The sequence below is a fragment of the Aulonocara sp. 'chitande type north' Nkhata Bay genome, linkage group LG9, assembly GCF_057382095.1.
Source record: "Aulonocara sp. 'chitande type north' Nkhata Bay isolate Kocher_YH1m ecotype deep benthic linkage group LG9, A_spYH_male_GT1.1, whole genome shotgun sequence".
NCBI lineage: Eukaryota > Metazoa > Chordata > Actinopteri > Cichliformes > Cichlidae > Aulonocara > Aulonocara sp. 'chitande type north' Nkhata Bay.
In genome coordinates this window covers 10,612,315-10,628,276 of record NC_141352.1, presented here as the reverse complement: position 1 = coordinate 10,628,276, position 15,962 = coordinate 10,612,315, and the positions used below count along the sequence as shown (strand labels likewise).

At 41.5% G+C, this 15,962-nt stretch overlaps 1 protein-coding gene across 2 annotated transcripts; it reads right to left on the bottom strand.

Annotated features, from left to right (window-relative positions):
- Positions 1–1,979: 1,979 nt before the first annotated feature.
- LOC147321650 (GTPase IMAP family member 4-like) lies at positions 1,980–11,472 on the bottom strand. 2 transcript variants are annotated; one of them, XM_086305704.1, is made up of 12 exons: positions 11,451–11,472; positions 11,247–11,309; positions 10,851–10,923; positions 8,570–8,637; positions 8,030–8,095; positions 6,128–6,223; positions 5,914–5,985; positions 5,701–5,772; positions 5,473–5,544; positions 5,266–5,337; positions 2,830–2,895; positions 1,980–2,689 (listed from the first exon to the last, which is right to left on the bottom strand). In XM_086305704.1, the coding sequence occupies exons 1-12, from the start codon at positions 11,470–11,472 to the stop codon at positions 1,980–1,982; spliced, it is 1,452 nt and encodes a 483-aa protein (XP_086161830.1). The 2 variants fall into 2 exon arrangements, with proteins under 2 accessions (XP_086161830.1, XP_086161831.1); XM_086305705.1 differs by lacking the exons at positions 2,830–2,895; positions 5,473–5,544; positions 5,701–5,772; ... (5 more) ...; positions 11,247–11,309; positions 11,451–11,472 and having other exon boundaries at positions 5,266–5,305.
- Between the last annotated feature and the right edge of the window lie 4,490 nt (positions 11,473–15,962).

Sequence of the window (15,962 nt, the reverse complement as noted above, 5' to 3'; positions counted from 1 at the left end):
GTTTGTCTGCCACCCTACTCCCCTTTCCTGAACCCTATCGGGGCTCTAGAGTGTGACCAATTTGGTCGCAAATGCGACCAAATTTTTCAGTGGTGCGACTAAAAAAATATATTTGGTTGCACCTGTGCGACCAACTGTTCGGGTAGCAAAAAAAAAAAAAAAATCTGCAACCTTCCCTGTGGTCAACAACAGACACACATTTTGCCCCTATCGTGGACTAAACCAATCAGAGATAGTCAGGGGCGGGCCCTCTCTGATTGGCCGTGGTCCGGTTGAAAGTGCAGGTGGAAGTGGGAGGTGAGTAGCTTGAATAAAGCAATATCAATTCATTAAATCCTGAATCGACTTTTAAATATAACTGTGTTTTGCCAGAAACGCCAGATTCTCAGATTAAAGCTCACAAAACCATTTCAACAACAACCAAACAGCAAATGAGAGCAGGTACACGGATTCCACACAAAGACGTAAACACAGAACGGACCGACGCATCAGAATCAGCTTTGTCTTTCTCGGCTTTCTCACCCGACGGCCCGTAGACGGACACGCTGTCGGAGCTTAGCGGTTCTGATGCGTCCGGTCCGCGCTGTGATTACGTCTTTTTGCGCTGATTCCGAGCTGCAGGTTTTGTCTCTCCAACCAAAATTCACCGAGCCAGCAGCAAAAGAAGCAGCAAACTGCGCTTCACATTTGATCAATGTCGTCATAAATTTTGCTGTTTTGCTTCCACAACTATTAAAATCACACTCCATGCACAGCTAGCTCTCTCTCTCTCTCTCTGTACTTAAAGAACAGTTTCCCGTCTCCAATCTCTGTTTTCTGTATTATTCATTCGCTTATTACCTACCAGTCTACCGTTGTTTACAGCGCTGTGGCTGCTGTCTTTTTCTTTTCTTTTTCTTTTTTCACTTAAATGACCTCGGACAAGAAAGCCTATGTTTTCTGTTATTCAATACTGAAGAAATTTAAACTTTATATGCAGAATATTGTAGAATATTTTTGAGGTTATCTGCTATAAAAAGCCAGACCAGGAAAATCTCCTTCATGTTTTTCTGTGTTTTATTCTCAGTAACTTTTTAAAGTTAGGCGTACCGGTACGCCCATGGCAAAAAGTTAGTCTAGAGCCCTGCCTATAGAGGAGTTCTTCTCATCGTGGAGATGGAAGGTTTATGACAGACAACCATACACAAGAGAGAACATCCTAAGGGCAATGGAGCTGGCCTGTGTTGACATCCCAGCGGAGGCCTTCCAAGGATGGATTTGCCATTCCAGGGCGTTTTTCCCGTGGCACCTGGGAAGAGACAATATAGCCTGCGATGTGGATGAGGTGATGTGGCCCAATGCAACTCAGCGACATGATGCCGCACAGTGATTGTGGTGTGTGTGTGGTGTGAATAACGTAAATAAAAAAACTTCACACCCTGATCATGTTTTCAAGAGTATTGTTGTGTGCAATAGATTCTGTTTTTGCATTGAGTTGTGTTACAGTAGTGTACGTACATGCAGGATTTTCTATAGATTTATACTCTTCATATGAAACTCTCAAATCTAATCCTCTAAGCCTAATCCTCTGCAGAGATCTACGACAATCCGTTACTGTATAGTTTCTAAAAATATGCATTGGCAGTTATGAAACAAAGAACCTTCTCACAAATTGAGCATTGTGTTTTCACTTGTTTTGCTGTAGTGTGTAATGATGTGTATAGTGTTTACATTTTTGAAAGCTTCGAGCTGCTCTTTTGGTGTGAAAGTTTGAGTTATCAAAGTGGGAAGGTGTGGTTGTGTTTATGTAGCTTTAGAAAAGGGTGTTGTGTTTAGACGTTGGGGAACATAGTGGAAACGTTTGTGAAATGTGTTTTAGCATTTGAGAAAAACTGTAATGATTACCGTTTTAAAACTCATTTTTAACTAATATTCATATAATTACTTTTTAAATTAACACCACGGGTATTTGTCTACAGGTTTGCATCATCTAATATGTTTTATTCTCTTTTAAGACGGGAATGAAAACGTAGAATCTGCGCTACCAGTTGACTCAGGAACTTGTATTCTTCACTCTCCCTGTCAGGTTGTTTCTGTTTCCTTTCTTCCACCTCTCTAAACATGGCATTTGTGTAGTATGTGCCGCCACGTCCTGCCACCAGGTCATCAATCTTCTTGATCAGCTCCTCCACCTGCTTTCTGTCTTTGCTTCTGTTGTTGAAGACGTGGAACCTGTTTCCACAGCCTTGGATGACTTCTCTGAGCTCTGGTTTGGCTTCACGTACATACTGCTGTATGGTGATTTCCTGGTCTTCAAGATCATCTCCATGGGTGAACAGCACAATCATGTAATGTTGAGCTTTTGGACCAAACAGCTCCAGCAGGGCTTCCACAGAGTTTTTCTCCTCTGTGGTGAATCGACCGACTTGGAGCACCAGTAGAAAAACATGAGGACCTGGACTGGAGACTTCAAAACATCTCACAATTTCCTTTTCGATCATTTCTGCAGGTTTCCCAGTGTCCAGGATCCCAGGTGTGTCTATGACATAAATTTTTCTCTCCTCCAAATGTGTTTCACCTGTTTCACAGGTTTCAGTCACTGACTCTGAACTGGGACGAGATTTGAAAAGTTTTTTTCCCAGGATGGTGTTTCCAACAGCACTCTTCCCCACACCAGTTTTTCCAATCATCACAATCCTCAAATCAGGACCTGAAACACAATTCACAGCTTCAGTTTAACAAATCTGAAAGTTTATGTCAACAGGCTTCATGTATTTCGTGATTATGAGCACATATTGGCATCTTGCTTACAAAAACATTTATCAACAGAGCAGATTAAATATATTTTACCTGATTCAGCCACTCCGCCCTTCTCCTCATGATTTTCATTAATCATTGCAGTCTTCACAATAGACTCTGAAACGCAATTCAAAGCTTCAGTTTAACTTGTCTGAAAGGTGTCATCAAAAAGCTTAATGTTTGTTTTTTTTATGAGCACATATTAACACATGTAAACTGTCATTGTCCTGCGTCTGGGGACCCAATGTTAAGTATTATTGAAGTTATGAGTACTAGTTGATTTAGCTTTTTTTTTTGTCATGTATTCATTTGTATTTCTAGCTCCCTTAATCAGGATTTTGTGATTTCTAGTCTTTGGGTTTTGTTACTGTGCCTACCCTGTGTCCCTTGTGTTATGTCTAGTAGTGCTTGATTTTTGTATTTTCTGTTTTACTTTGACAGTCCCGTGTCCTGTGTTAGAGTATTTTGTTTTGCGTTCTGCCTCTCTCTTGTGTGTGATTAGCCCCAGCTGTGTTTCCCTCCTGGTTCCCATCCCCTCACTATCCTTTTTGTATTTGGTCCTTTGTCTTCCTTTACCTGTTGTCATTACGCCTTGAGGCAAATGTTGTTGTGATTTGGTGCTGTATAAATAAAATTTAATTGAACTAAATTGCATCTGCGTTTCCTCCAAGTCTCTTCCATGTTTCTCCTAGGTTTTTCCTGAGTTTCCAGGAATTTTCTAGTGTTAAAGTTTTGGTGAGTATTTGCTTAGTTTCCCCAGTTTAGTTTGAGATCTATGGCTTTTTCCCCCCTGTTTTGGGTCTTTGCCCTAATAAATGGCATGCCTTCAGTTTAAATTCAGATTTTATCTCCATTGTCTGCTTTTGGGTCCACATTCTCCTCACTCCCCACACAACACAACAGCCGTAATGGTCCCAGTTGATATGGATCTGTATGAGTGGCAGCAGGAAGCACTTTCATTACTGTAGGAAGAGCTGACTTAGAAGTCATGGCTCACACCTGACTGCGAGTGCATTTGTCGCAGGACTCGTCTAGCTCTGGGGGGTCCCCGAAGATGCCGTGCTCCTCCGCCCCACCAGCACCCAAGCTTCCACAACTTTGAGTGGTAATACTTTGCTTTTCTTCAAACACACACTCTCTAGCCTCAGCATTGTGGTCTGCGCACTAAAGGCTCAGCTGCCTAGCGTCACTCTATGCATGCTGAAAAACCACCAGTGGTGAGTGAATTAGACTCTTTTCCTCATGCTCCTCCCAAGCTTACAAAAGTCAAGACATGTCAAAAACTTTAAAGACTATTTGTCATGCTGGAAAATGGACAAAGACTGGTGTTTTCTTTTCTGAGCCTTCTCCTCTGCCTCTGTGTGTTCCTGTCCCCAGGCAGCTGCGGCCCAGCCTTCCCCTGCACCCGTACCAGTTCCCCAGGTGAGGGTAGCTCTGGCAGGGCTTTTCCTGCTTCCAGGGCAGCGGGGCTTTGGCCTTCCCCTGCACCTGTACCAGTGCCTCTGGTGAGGGTGGGTAGGGCTCAGCTAGTCCCTGCTCCAGTTCCCAGGCTGGCTGAGGCTCCACTTGTCCCTGCAACTGTTGCTTGGGTGGGAAAAGCAGACACCCTGCTGCTTGGTGTCTGTCCTGGCACCAAAGGATGTCGGCGACTGTGGCCCAGCTTACTCCTGCACCTGTACCCATTCCTTGGATGGGAGTGGCTGGCATCCGATCTGCCCCAGCACTACTGCTGGTCCCCAGGGTGAGGCCAGCCAAGACATCACCCTGTACCTACTCATCGGGTGGGAGTGGCTAGTGTTTGACAGATGTCTGCACCCATTTCTACCTCTGCTGGAGGTCAGGTAACACCGTGCAGCCACCTCCTTCACCAGCTGAAGGTTCAAGAGTGTCAGTCCAGCTACCCGCAGCTTCCATGCAACCAACCTGTCAGCTGGGGACTCTGGAGGGCCACCTGCTTTGCCAGAGGACTTTGTGCTTGCTAGTTGGTCCTGCCAAACCACGCTGTTGCCTACACCTGTGCCTCATGGCCTTTCACAAGAAGATTCTGAGTTCACTTCCACCATCTGCGTGTAGTTTGCATGTTCTCCCCATACTTCAGGTACTCCAACTTCCTCCCACAGTCCAACGACATTCAGTTAGTGGGGTTAGGTTATTGGTCATTTTAAATTGCCCACAGGTTTGAACGTGAGTGGAATGGTTGTGTGTCTCTATATGTTGGCCCTGTCTACCCTGCCTCTGTCACTATGGCAGCTGGGACAGGCTCCAGTGACTCTAAAAAGGATAAGCAGCAAAGAATGGATGGATGGTGTTTTCCCTGTTCTGTCTCCATCGTCTGCTTTTTGGGTCCACATTCTCTTCATTCATAAGTCTTATTGCTATCACCATGCCGTCTCCAGTGGCAGACAGTGTGGAGTGAGGAGAAAGAAGTGAGAAGAACTGAGTGCTAAGTGTGGAGAACATAAACACAAAACATTAAATATATTTTACCTGATTTAGATGAAGCCTCAGCGCTCTTCACCTCAACAATTTCTTTAATTGTCACAGTCTTCACATCAGAATCTGAAATATAATTCACAGCGTCAGTTTAACTCGTCTGAAGGGTTTTAGAAATAAGGTTCATGTATTTCAGTGATTATGAGAATATATTCTGCATACAATAACAATTATGAACAGTGCAGATCAAATTTATTTTACGTGTTTTAAATGTAGCCCGAGCGCTATTCTTCTCATCAATGTCTTTATTCATCACAATCCTCAAAATAGACTCTGAAAAACAATTCACAGTTTCAGTTTAACATGACTAAAAGGTGTTATCAATTGAATTGAATGTGCTCATAGTCGTGTATTTCAATGAATATGAGCATATAGTAACATTTTTGATATGGTAACAATTATAAAGAGTGCGCATGAAATATATTTTACCGGTTTTAAAAGTAGCCTCATCACTCTTCTCCTCATCAGTTTCTTTAACCATCACAATCCTCACAACAGACTCTGAAACACAATTTCTTGCTTCAGTTTAGCATGTATGAAAAGTTTAAGCAATAAGTTTCATGTTTTTCATTGATTATGAACACATATTGACATTTTGCAAACAGTAACAATTATAAAGAGAGCAGATTAAATATATATTACCTGATTTAAATGTAGCCTCATCACTCTTCTTCTCATCACTTTCTTTAACCATCACAATCCTCACAATAGACTCTGAAACACAATTCCTAGCTTCAGTTTAACACGTATGAAGAGGTAAAGCAATAAGTTTCATTTATTACAGTGATGATGAACACATATTGACATTTTGCATACAAAAACAAATATAAACAGGAGTAGATTAAATATATATTACCTGATTTAAATGAAGCCTCAGCACTCTTCACCTCAACAATTTCTTTAATTATCACAGTCCTCACACCAGACTCTGAAACACAATTCCTACCTTCAGTTTAACATGTTTGAAGGTTTGAAGCAATAAGTTTCATTTATTTCAGTGATTATGAACACATATTGACATTTTGCATACAACAAAAAATATAAAGATTATATATATATTAGGGGTGCAACGATATTCGTATCGATATTGAACCGTTCGATACAGTGCTTTCGGTTCGGTACGCATATGTATCGAACAATACAAAATTTGTAATTTATTTTATCAATTTTCCTTCTGACGATGCTGTCTGTGTTGAGCGCTCAGTGAATCTGTGTTCGACTACTCCGCCTAGGCTGCACTGTCGAGCGCAGATCCACTGAGCGCTCCACACAGACAGCATAGTCAGAAGGAAGAGCGCAGGGCAAGCTAGCGAGACAGAAGTTAAGCTCTCCTTGCAACAGGCAAATTGAACCTCATTCAGATCTGGCGTTTGGAATTATTTTGGTTTTCATGTGACGTATGACCCTGAAGGTAAGCGAGTCATGGACTAAAGTAGAACAGTATGTTGAATGTGCCATGCAATGCTCAATTACATTGGTGTGAACTAGTGTGTTAGCGCAGTTAGCTCGTTAACGTGTTGGCCGTCTAGCCCCATGCACGGGGCGATCGGCGGTAGCTCGTTAACGGAGATTTGCCGTGTTGTGGCGTTAAGGTCATTTCAACGAGATTAACCTGAAAGCACTAGTGGGAACACAACGAATATGACTGCACATTTACGCCGACATCATCCTAGTGCAAAGACAAGTGGAAGCAGACAAAAACAACAAGCACGCATGTTACAAACTTTAGCCGAGTCATTTAGACAGCCACATGATTCTCCTTATGCTGCTGAGAATATAGCCCAGAAGAAGCGGATAGTATAGCTTTTATTTTGGAAAGAGACATTTCTCTGTAATAAACTCTCTTTTCCAAAGATGAGTGATTCCTCAATCAGATACAGGGCTCGCAATATCGCTAGCCCGACGTCCCGGAGCTAGCGATTTTTTCAGTCGGGCTACCAAAATCTATCTCTGCCCTGCCCGTCGGGCTATTGTAGGAAAAATATATGTCAATGCTTTTGCATTCTTTCAGAAATGTAGCTGGGTAATTATGTCATTGGCATCGGTGAGCCACTGTCAATATGTGACATATTGAAATCGCGTTTGAATTTGCGCTTGTTTTTTTGCTTTCACTTTGCAATCGTGCGAACTGTGTATAGAGAGCGACAGCACTGATCTGTGAGTGATGATAATTTGTGCACCAATTCCTCTGACATAGTCTTATTAATCGTTAGCTTACTATGCAAACATGACAAGTGAAATCTCCCGCAGCAAGCTTAAACATGTGAGAGGTTGATCGCGCAGAGAATCGCTGAGCTTATGTAAGTGCGTGTGTAAAAGCATTTCAGTTCTGCTGAGCCAAATAAGACAGGTCAGGGTGAAGAAGTGACAGCCAAATAAAAGCTTACCACAAAACGGAGAAGTTATGACAAATCAGACTATAAGACAAAAAGAAAGTGCAGCTTTATGGTTTCATGGACAAAAGAATTTCTGTGGCTGCAATACGACGAGCTAAATAACCAGGGCTGCACATAAGTGGTCCACAGGTGCGCATTCGCTGTCAAAATAAAAAACACGCACAAGGGTTAGGGTTAAATTAAAAACTGTACTTTTGAGTTAAAATATATATTTATAATTTTAATAAATGACAAATTAAAAATGCATGAACATTTTTTTGTATCGAAAAAATATCGAACCGTGACACCAAAGTATCGAACCGAACCGAACCGTGAATTTTGTGTATCGTTGCACCCCTAATATATATATATATATATATTACCTGATGTAGCCACAGCACATTTGACCTCAACAGTTACATTAACTGTCACTGTCCTCAAACCAGAATCTGAAACACAATTCACAGCTTCAGTTTAATGCATGTGAAAGGTTTTTTTTATTTATAAGCTTCATGTGAATGAATATGAGTACATTTTAACTGTCACGATCTGGGGGGGCAGACCGTGTGTGGGAGGGGAAGTGGAGACTCTTCCCCTGATCACAGCTGACTAGAATGAAACATAATGACACGGGGAGTGTAAAACTAACCACATGAACACAGAACTAAAGACCCGTTTCAAAATAAAACAAGACCTAAAACACATGACAGACTAGAGCAGGAACGAAACACAGAAACAAAGGAGACAGATGATAAAAATAAATAAATCACTAACTTAAACCTCCAATAAACCCTAAATAAGAATAACACACAAACTTATAATCACCACACCAAAATGATAACTTCAAAATTACAAAAAAGGACTCAGAACGCCAGCCTGTGACAATTAACACATGTAAACAGAGCATAATAAACATAATTTACCTGATTTAGATGTAGCCCCAGAAGTTTTCGCCTCATCAGTTTCTTTAACCATCGCAATCTTCACAATACTCCCTGAACCACAAATCGCAGCTTCAGTTTAACACGTATGAAAGGTTTTCTAAATAGGTTTCAGTGTTGGGGATTAACAGAATACATTTACCACAGTAACATATTTAAAAGACAAAATATAAGTAACTGTAAAAGGTGGTATTTAGAATACAGTAAATTTGTTGAAATAAAAGGATTACACGGCGGTCTTTTCCCGTTTCATATGTTAGGCTATGCCCTCTCTATTGTTGGTAATTCCACGACATGTAAATATAATAATAACCACTGCAGCCAAAAAGAGTGCCTGACGAGCCCAGTTGTAAGCAGTGTAGGGACTAATGCGTTATTAAGTAACGCGTTACAGTAACTACGTTATTATTGTGGTAACGAGCACGGTAACTAGTTATTATGCAAAAATCAGGAATGCGTTAATCGCTACTGGGATTTAGATAGGGTCGTTATTCATTACTTCGTGTGGTGGCTATCACGGAGCTTCCACAGATTCAGTAACATTAGCAAATAGTGGAGGCCAGCAGGTGGATGAGGGTATGGGGACGCAGGAGGAGGAGAGACCCGAGGCGGCCGCTGGTTCAAGTGTCAGGTGAACTGAACTTCAGGTAAGAAGTTATGACCTGCAGTCTATCTGGGTCAGATATAAACCAAGTTTTTGTTATGCTGACTTTTTCGTACTGGGTACTACCCAGCATGACGGAGTTTCTATACAGCTGGGTGGGTGCTATGATGTTATTGATGATGAACTTTATTTTGTTCATAAGGTTAGTTAGTAGAGTTGCCAACCATCCCCTGAAAAACGGAATTGTTTCGTATTCAGAGAAAATATTACGCGTTTCGTATTGAGGTGAAAAGGAACAGAGTTTGTCCCGTAATTCAGCTACAATGAAAAAGACACAAAGCTGGAGTTATTCTGTCTTTTCTGTCAGCTGCCTCTTCTTCTCCCATTCTCTCCACTTCCCTCTCCTGTTTCTACTTCAATCGTCAAACTGATCAATGATCAACTGATCGGCTTTCCTCTCTTGTTTGTTTATCGTCCACTTTGCGCCAGAAAGAGGAAACCAGCGGATGTCGCGTTAAACAACAGTAGCACGTTTAAGCTTGATCAGCTGTTGTTAGAATTTATTTAATATTAATTTCTAGTATCAGCTGATGTTTGCTGGAGCCACAGCTGCAAAAAAGCTGCTGGTCATGATGTCGGTTTGGTTATCTGGTGAGAGGGAAACATGAAGATGAAACCAGGAGATGTCCTTACTGGATCATCAGAGCTGTGATGGAGAAACAGGTTTACCTTTTGGGTGACATGAATGAGTTGAAGGGAAGTTATGAACTGTTTCTGAGAGACAAATAACACCAGGATCCTTTTCTAAGTAGTTGACAGCTGGTAACTGGGCAGGAGCGGGTCTAGCAAAGTGTTGCCAGGGGGGCAGGTAGGGCATTAACAGGGAAAAGGGGGGCACAAAGACATACTTTTCTTTCTTATTCTCATTTCATGTTTAGCTTTCAAAAAATAATTATCTGAATTTTACACCAAACGATTGATAGATTGATGCATATATACCATCAAAACAGTGTACATCACTGTCACAACAGCGTTTGTTTTCATTCAAAGGCTTTATGATTTTTCCTATAATGATGGGCTGGTCTCTAGTCAAAATGCCCGGGACGATTTTTTTTTGTCCCAGTCCAGCCATGTATGCAGCTCATCTGCAGTCTGGTGTTAAGATGGCACCGGTGTGTATGGCTGGCCGTCTTCCTCCTCCCTGCTTTAGACTCCTTTTTCTCGACTTTTGCATAGTACTACTTTCCCAGAATTTCCCAGTTTCCCGGTTTCTGAGTACAATCGAAAGCACCACGACTGCATTTTTCGTGTTGGATGTAAAAAGTGCACATGATGCTGTGACGTAGGCTAGAATCATGGCGGCGGTCAACGACGGTCCAGGCGTGGGATTTCTCTCGTGGAAATATGCACATTTTGTCCTTACTATTGGTAGGTGGCACAGTGCACTTGTGGCAAGTAAGCAAGCTAGAAGACTGGCAATCTTGCTGGGTATCCAGTTACGGAAGCAACAAATTAACAAGAGAATTCTGAGTAAAACCAAAGTTACTTTCCCTAGTAACTAGTTACTTTGAAAGTAACGAGTAACTTGAAGTAACTGAGTTACTTTTGATAGAAGTAACTAATAATGGAACTAAGTCACTAATTTAAAGTAACTTACACAACACTGATTTAGATGAGTCCTCAGCACTCTTCTCATCAGTTTTTCCAGTTCTCACAGTTCTCACACCAGAAACTGAAACACAATTCACAGCTTCAGTTTAACAATTGGGCATTGTAACTTGTCTTTTTCTACTGCTAACCTGTTAATGTTATAGGTAAGGTGGCATTATAAGACTTGATAGTCTTCCTAATTTCTCCTGTAGTTGTTCTTTTTTTAAAAAGCTGTATTATTGTTATTTTTGACTCTATTTGAGTGCAAAAAACAAACAAAAGAACATATCTGAAAGGTTTTGTCAACAGGCTTCATGTAAATCAGTGATTATGTTTATGCATTTTATGTATTATATGTATTTTTCAAACAACAATTATAAACAGAGAAGATTTAATATATTTTACCTGATGCAGGTGATGCCTCAGCACTCTTCTCTTCATCAGTCATTACAATCTTCAAATCAGAACCTAAAACATAATTCACAGCTTCAGTTTAACATGTCTGAAAGGTTTTATCAATAGGTTTCATGTATTTCAGTGATTATGCACACATATAGAAATTTTGCATAAAAAATAACTTTAAACAAGGAAAATAAATATATTTTTTACCTGATGTAGATAAAGCCATCATTTGTATTCAGTGCTGTAACCACACAGGTGAGAGATATGAGTGTTCAAGCTTCTGATCAACGCATTATTTGTAGCTTCACAATTGACACACCTTCAGGATTTGCATAACAGGTTTATATAGAGACAAAGATGAGCACACCTTGTAGACACCACACAACCTTTTACTGAACAGGATTGAAAGACTTGCTGCTCTATATGAACAGTTACACACTATGTAGAACAACTTTATAGAATTATATTTGTTCGCAGACGTTAGCAGCTGTCAGCGAATAGTTATCAGCTATTTTGAAACAAAAAAAGACACTTTTTATCTATAACAACAAATGAACTGTACAACAGAAAATGCAAGTGCTATTTATGGTCTCCTCATAACAATGGTAAGAAAATTAAACTGGCCCAATATGGCATGTTTGTTAATACAGGGATACACATGTTAATGTAATCTCTGGTCTCCCACTCAGAGACACAGGTCTACAAGTGTCCAGCATTCAGAAAATCTGCTCACACAGATATGTAGAGCTAAATACTGTCAACAAGGCCTCTGCAATGTTCTGACGACAGTTAAACTTGTCAGGCAGTGATGTCCAGCAGGTGAACATGCAGCTCCATGAACACACACAGCTGTGGATTCCAGCTGCGTTCGTAGTTCTGCAAACTTTGACCCCCACAGAGTCGAGCTTTTCAGTTCAATCAGCTGCATTTCAATGTCCAGCCAGTTAAAGCGAGACAAATCCAGCTGCTCATTAACCCTCTCAGGCTCAAATTAAGTTTTAGTTACAGGAAAAATCTGATATTTGGGGGAAATTATCAAAAAAAAAAAACTCATAAAATATGTATGTGGGATAATCAGGTTGTTAGTTTTTAACTGTTGCAAATCGGCAATGCCTGCCTCGAGAGGGTTAAAGCTTTTCTGGTTTGATCAGAAAAGAAAACATTGGGTCCATACGCCTGAAAGTCCCGAAAACACATTGTAAATTCTGTCTCGATTCTATGGATGTATCCCTGTATTTCTGCGGTGCTGATGCTGCGCTGAGCAGACAGCTCCTGAAGCATTTCAAGGATCAGAATGTGGAAATTTCAACATCACTGAGAAAACTGCCAGCCAGCAACGTCCCTCTCACTGGTAGGCTAAGTTATTTTTAGCCAGTTACAAGTTGAATATGGTAGTTGGGGTTGATAGCTAAGATACCGTCATTAAGTAGCAGCACAACTAGTGTTTCTATGTGAGCTAATTTGCAATGTGCACCGCTGGCCCGGCCATTTATTTTTTAATGCACCTTCTCACATTAATTTACTGCGTGTTGTGCCATCAGTTAACCCTTCGCGTACCAGCTGTGGCACACATGCCCAGGGTTGCCGAACTCTGATTTAAACTATCATGTAGGAATGCTAAATGTTTCCACTGGAGAAATGTTGATTGCTGTAACGGGAAATTGAGACTTTGAAGACAGAATTTGAAGAAAATATTCAACAGGTGGTAACGGTAGAAATGACTTCACATGTGCAGCAGACTTGAAGACACATCGTGATGAAATTAAAGAGATTTAATCTAACAAGCACAGTCTGACATCTGGCGTGTGTGTGTGTGTGTGTGTGTGTGTGTGTGTGTGTGTGTGTGTGTGTGTGTGTGTGTGTGTGTGTGTGTGGTCATAGAGGGCACGTCTTCACCTGAAGTTGGACAGGAGCAGTCAAAATATCAGAGCGAGACAACTGAGAAACCTTCAGAAGAAACGACAAACAACCCAAAACAAACAGAACAGCAGGTTGAGTCCTGCACCGACGTTCAAGACTCAAACACAGAGAACAAACTGCCAGAAGACAAACAACTAGAACAAAAGAACAAGAGGTAACAGTGAAAAAGGAGAATTGTGGATTCAGGAGTGAACTTTGTATCAAAGGAATATTAAAGACAAACTTTATTTAATGCTGTACATTCATACATGCACAATTCTTTGTCAGTTTAACCCTTTAAAACTGGTCAGAGCGGACACGCTCCGTTTTGCGTAACTATTTTTAAATCCCAGTAGCTCTGCAACCACGTGAGCTAGCGCAATAATTTTTTTTGCATATGAAACCAGAGGAGTTGTACTTGCATCTTATGCCATCAGCTTGTCCTCGGTCACAGTTTCCTTCCACATATAGCTTTGCAAAAACTGCATAAAAAGCACTTGCAACAACAAAAACATAATATTCCAGAAACACGCTTTGCCGATCCGATCAGCTGTTTGTAACACTTCCTACGTCCATCAGCGCGAACTATCCCGTCCGGCATGACCTGCCCAAAACCGGAAGTGACGTCATTTTCGCGGAAATGTAGTTTTTTACCATCAAGGACTCATGAGCCTATACTGGTGTTTTTAAAAGTTATGTTTGACTTTATGACTTTCTGTGTCGTTTCTGGGATGCTTAGGACTTATATTGCACTGCTGGAAATAGTTTATTTTGATGCATATGCTGCTTTTTTGCAAATTTGCACTATAATACTTATTTTCGTTTTTCCTGCAGTGTATAGAAATTGGTGTATTTCAAAAATAAAACTATGAAGACACTCAAAAATAAATTTCCTGTGGTGGGAAACTATTTTGTGCAATTTTTTTGTATTTACAGTTTTGAGGGATAAGCCTCTTAAATTTCTCTAACTAAGCCAAGTGGCGGAGGGCTTTCGCTTTGGTGGCCTCAGAATCTCATCTCTGATTTTTGCAGATGATGTGGTTCTGTTGGCTTCATCGGGTGAGGGCCTCCAGCTCGCACTGGAACGGTTCGCAGCCGAGTGTGAAGCAGCGGGAATGAGGATCAGCACCTCCAAATCTGAGGCCATGGTTCTCAGCCGGAAAAGGGTGGAGTGCCCACTCCGGGTCGGGGATGAGTTCCTGCCCCAAGTGGAGGAGTTCAAGTATCTCGGGGTCTTGTTCGCGAGTGATGGGAGAAGGGAGCCGGAGATCGACAGACGGATTGGGGCTGCAGCTGCAGTAATGCGGACGCTGCACCGGTCCGTCGTGGTGAAGAGGGAGCTGAGTGTAAAAGCGAAGCTCTCAATTTACCGGTCGATCTACGTCCCTACCCTCACCTATGGCCACGAGCTGTGGGTAGTGACCGAAAGAACAAGATCGCGGATACAAGCGGCAGAAATGAGCTTCCTCCGAAGGGTGGCTGGCCTCTCCCTTAGAGATAGGGTGAGAAGTTCGGCCATCCGGGAGGGGCTCAGAGTAGAGCAGCTGCTGCTCCACATCGAAAGGAGCCAGCTGAGGTGGTTCGGGCATCTGACAAGGATGCCCCCTGGGCGCCTCCTGGGTGAGGTGTTCCAGGCATGTCCCACCGGGAGGAGGCCCCGGGGCAGACTCAGGACACGCTGGAGAGATTATATCTCTCGGCTGGCCTGGGAACGCCTTGGTATTCCCCCGGATAAGCTGGAGGAGGTGGCTGGGGAGAGGGAGGTCTGGGCCTCTTTGCTTAGGCTTCTGCCCCCGCGACCCGGCCCCGGACAAAGCGGATGAAAATGGATGGATGGAATTTCTCTAACTAGACATATATGTTTAAAAAAAAAAACGATTTTCAATTTTTTTATAGTTTATTGAACTTTTTTGCAATTTATGTAATTGCTATGCACTTAATGCATACATATTATTAAAATGTAGGCTATAATGGTTGTTTTGATGTATAGCAACTTGAAATTCTCCCAAAAATGGCTCTACAGCATGTAAAAATATAATATAAGCTCTGGCGGACTTGGTTCTATGGTAGGTCTTAAAGGGTTAACCTTTCTGTTGCAATTTTTCAGAGCAATTCAATGATTATTTTTTATTTGATCACATCAATGATAACCTGAATACACACACGCAGGTTTTGGATCAGTAAATAAGGCTCAAATCTTACATTGTAGATCTGCTGAAAACCCTGAGTTACAAAATCAAACAGACACTAAAGGTAAGCTACAACCTTCTACAACAGTTTATAACTATATTATTAGATTATTAGCTAGGACTGTGTGTGTGTGTGTGTGTGTGTGTGTGTGTGTGTGTGTGTGTGTGTGTGTGTGTGTGTTTATGTGCAGTTAAGGATGATCCCTTATTTCAAAGAGGATTAAAAAAAATAAATGGAAAAATATCAAAATCCATTATTTGGATATTTTAAATTAGCAAGTTAACATTTATTTATATCAAAGGGTGAATAGATATATGAAAGGTTTCTTCCTGTTTAAGAGAGTTTTTCCTTCCCACTGTCGCCAAAGAGTTTGGTAATACGGGGTCATATGATTTGGGGGGTTTTCTCTCTTTTCCTTGTATTATTGTTGGGTCTTTACCTTACAAGATAAAACATCTAGAGGCAGCATATGTGATTTGGTGCTATATAACTAAAACTGAACTGAACTGAGTTAAATTGAACGTATTTGTTGTGGCTGTTGCTCAGGTGGCAGAGCAGGTCAGCCACTAATCAGAAGGTCGGTGGTTCGATCTCAGGCTGCATCCTGGCTGCATGCCAAATATCCTTGGG

Bases quoted from the DNA above. Each gene is read 5' to 3' on its own strand.
- LOC147321650 (XM_086305704.1), bottom strand. From the start codon at position 11,472: ATGATGGCTTTATCTACATCAG. The intron at 8,096-8,569 runs GTAAATTATGTT...ATTGTGTTTCAG, and splicing joins TGGGGCTACATCTAAATCAG to ATTCTGGTTTGAGGACAGTG. The intron at 5,545-5,700 runs GTAAAATATATT...ATTGTTTTTCAG, and splicing joins TGAGGCTACTTTTAAAACCG to AGTCTATTTTGAGGATTGTG.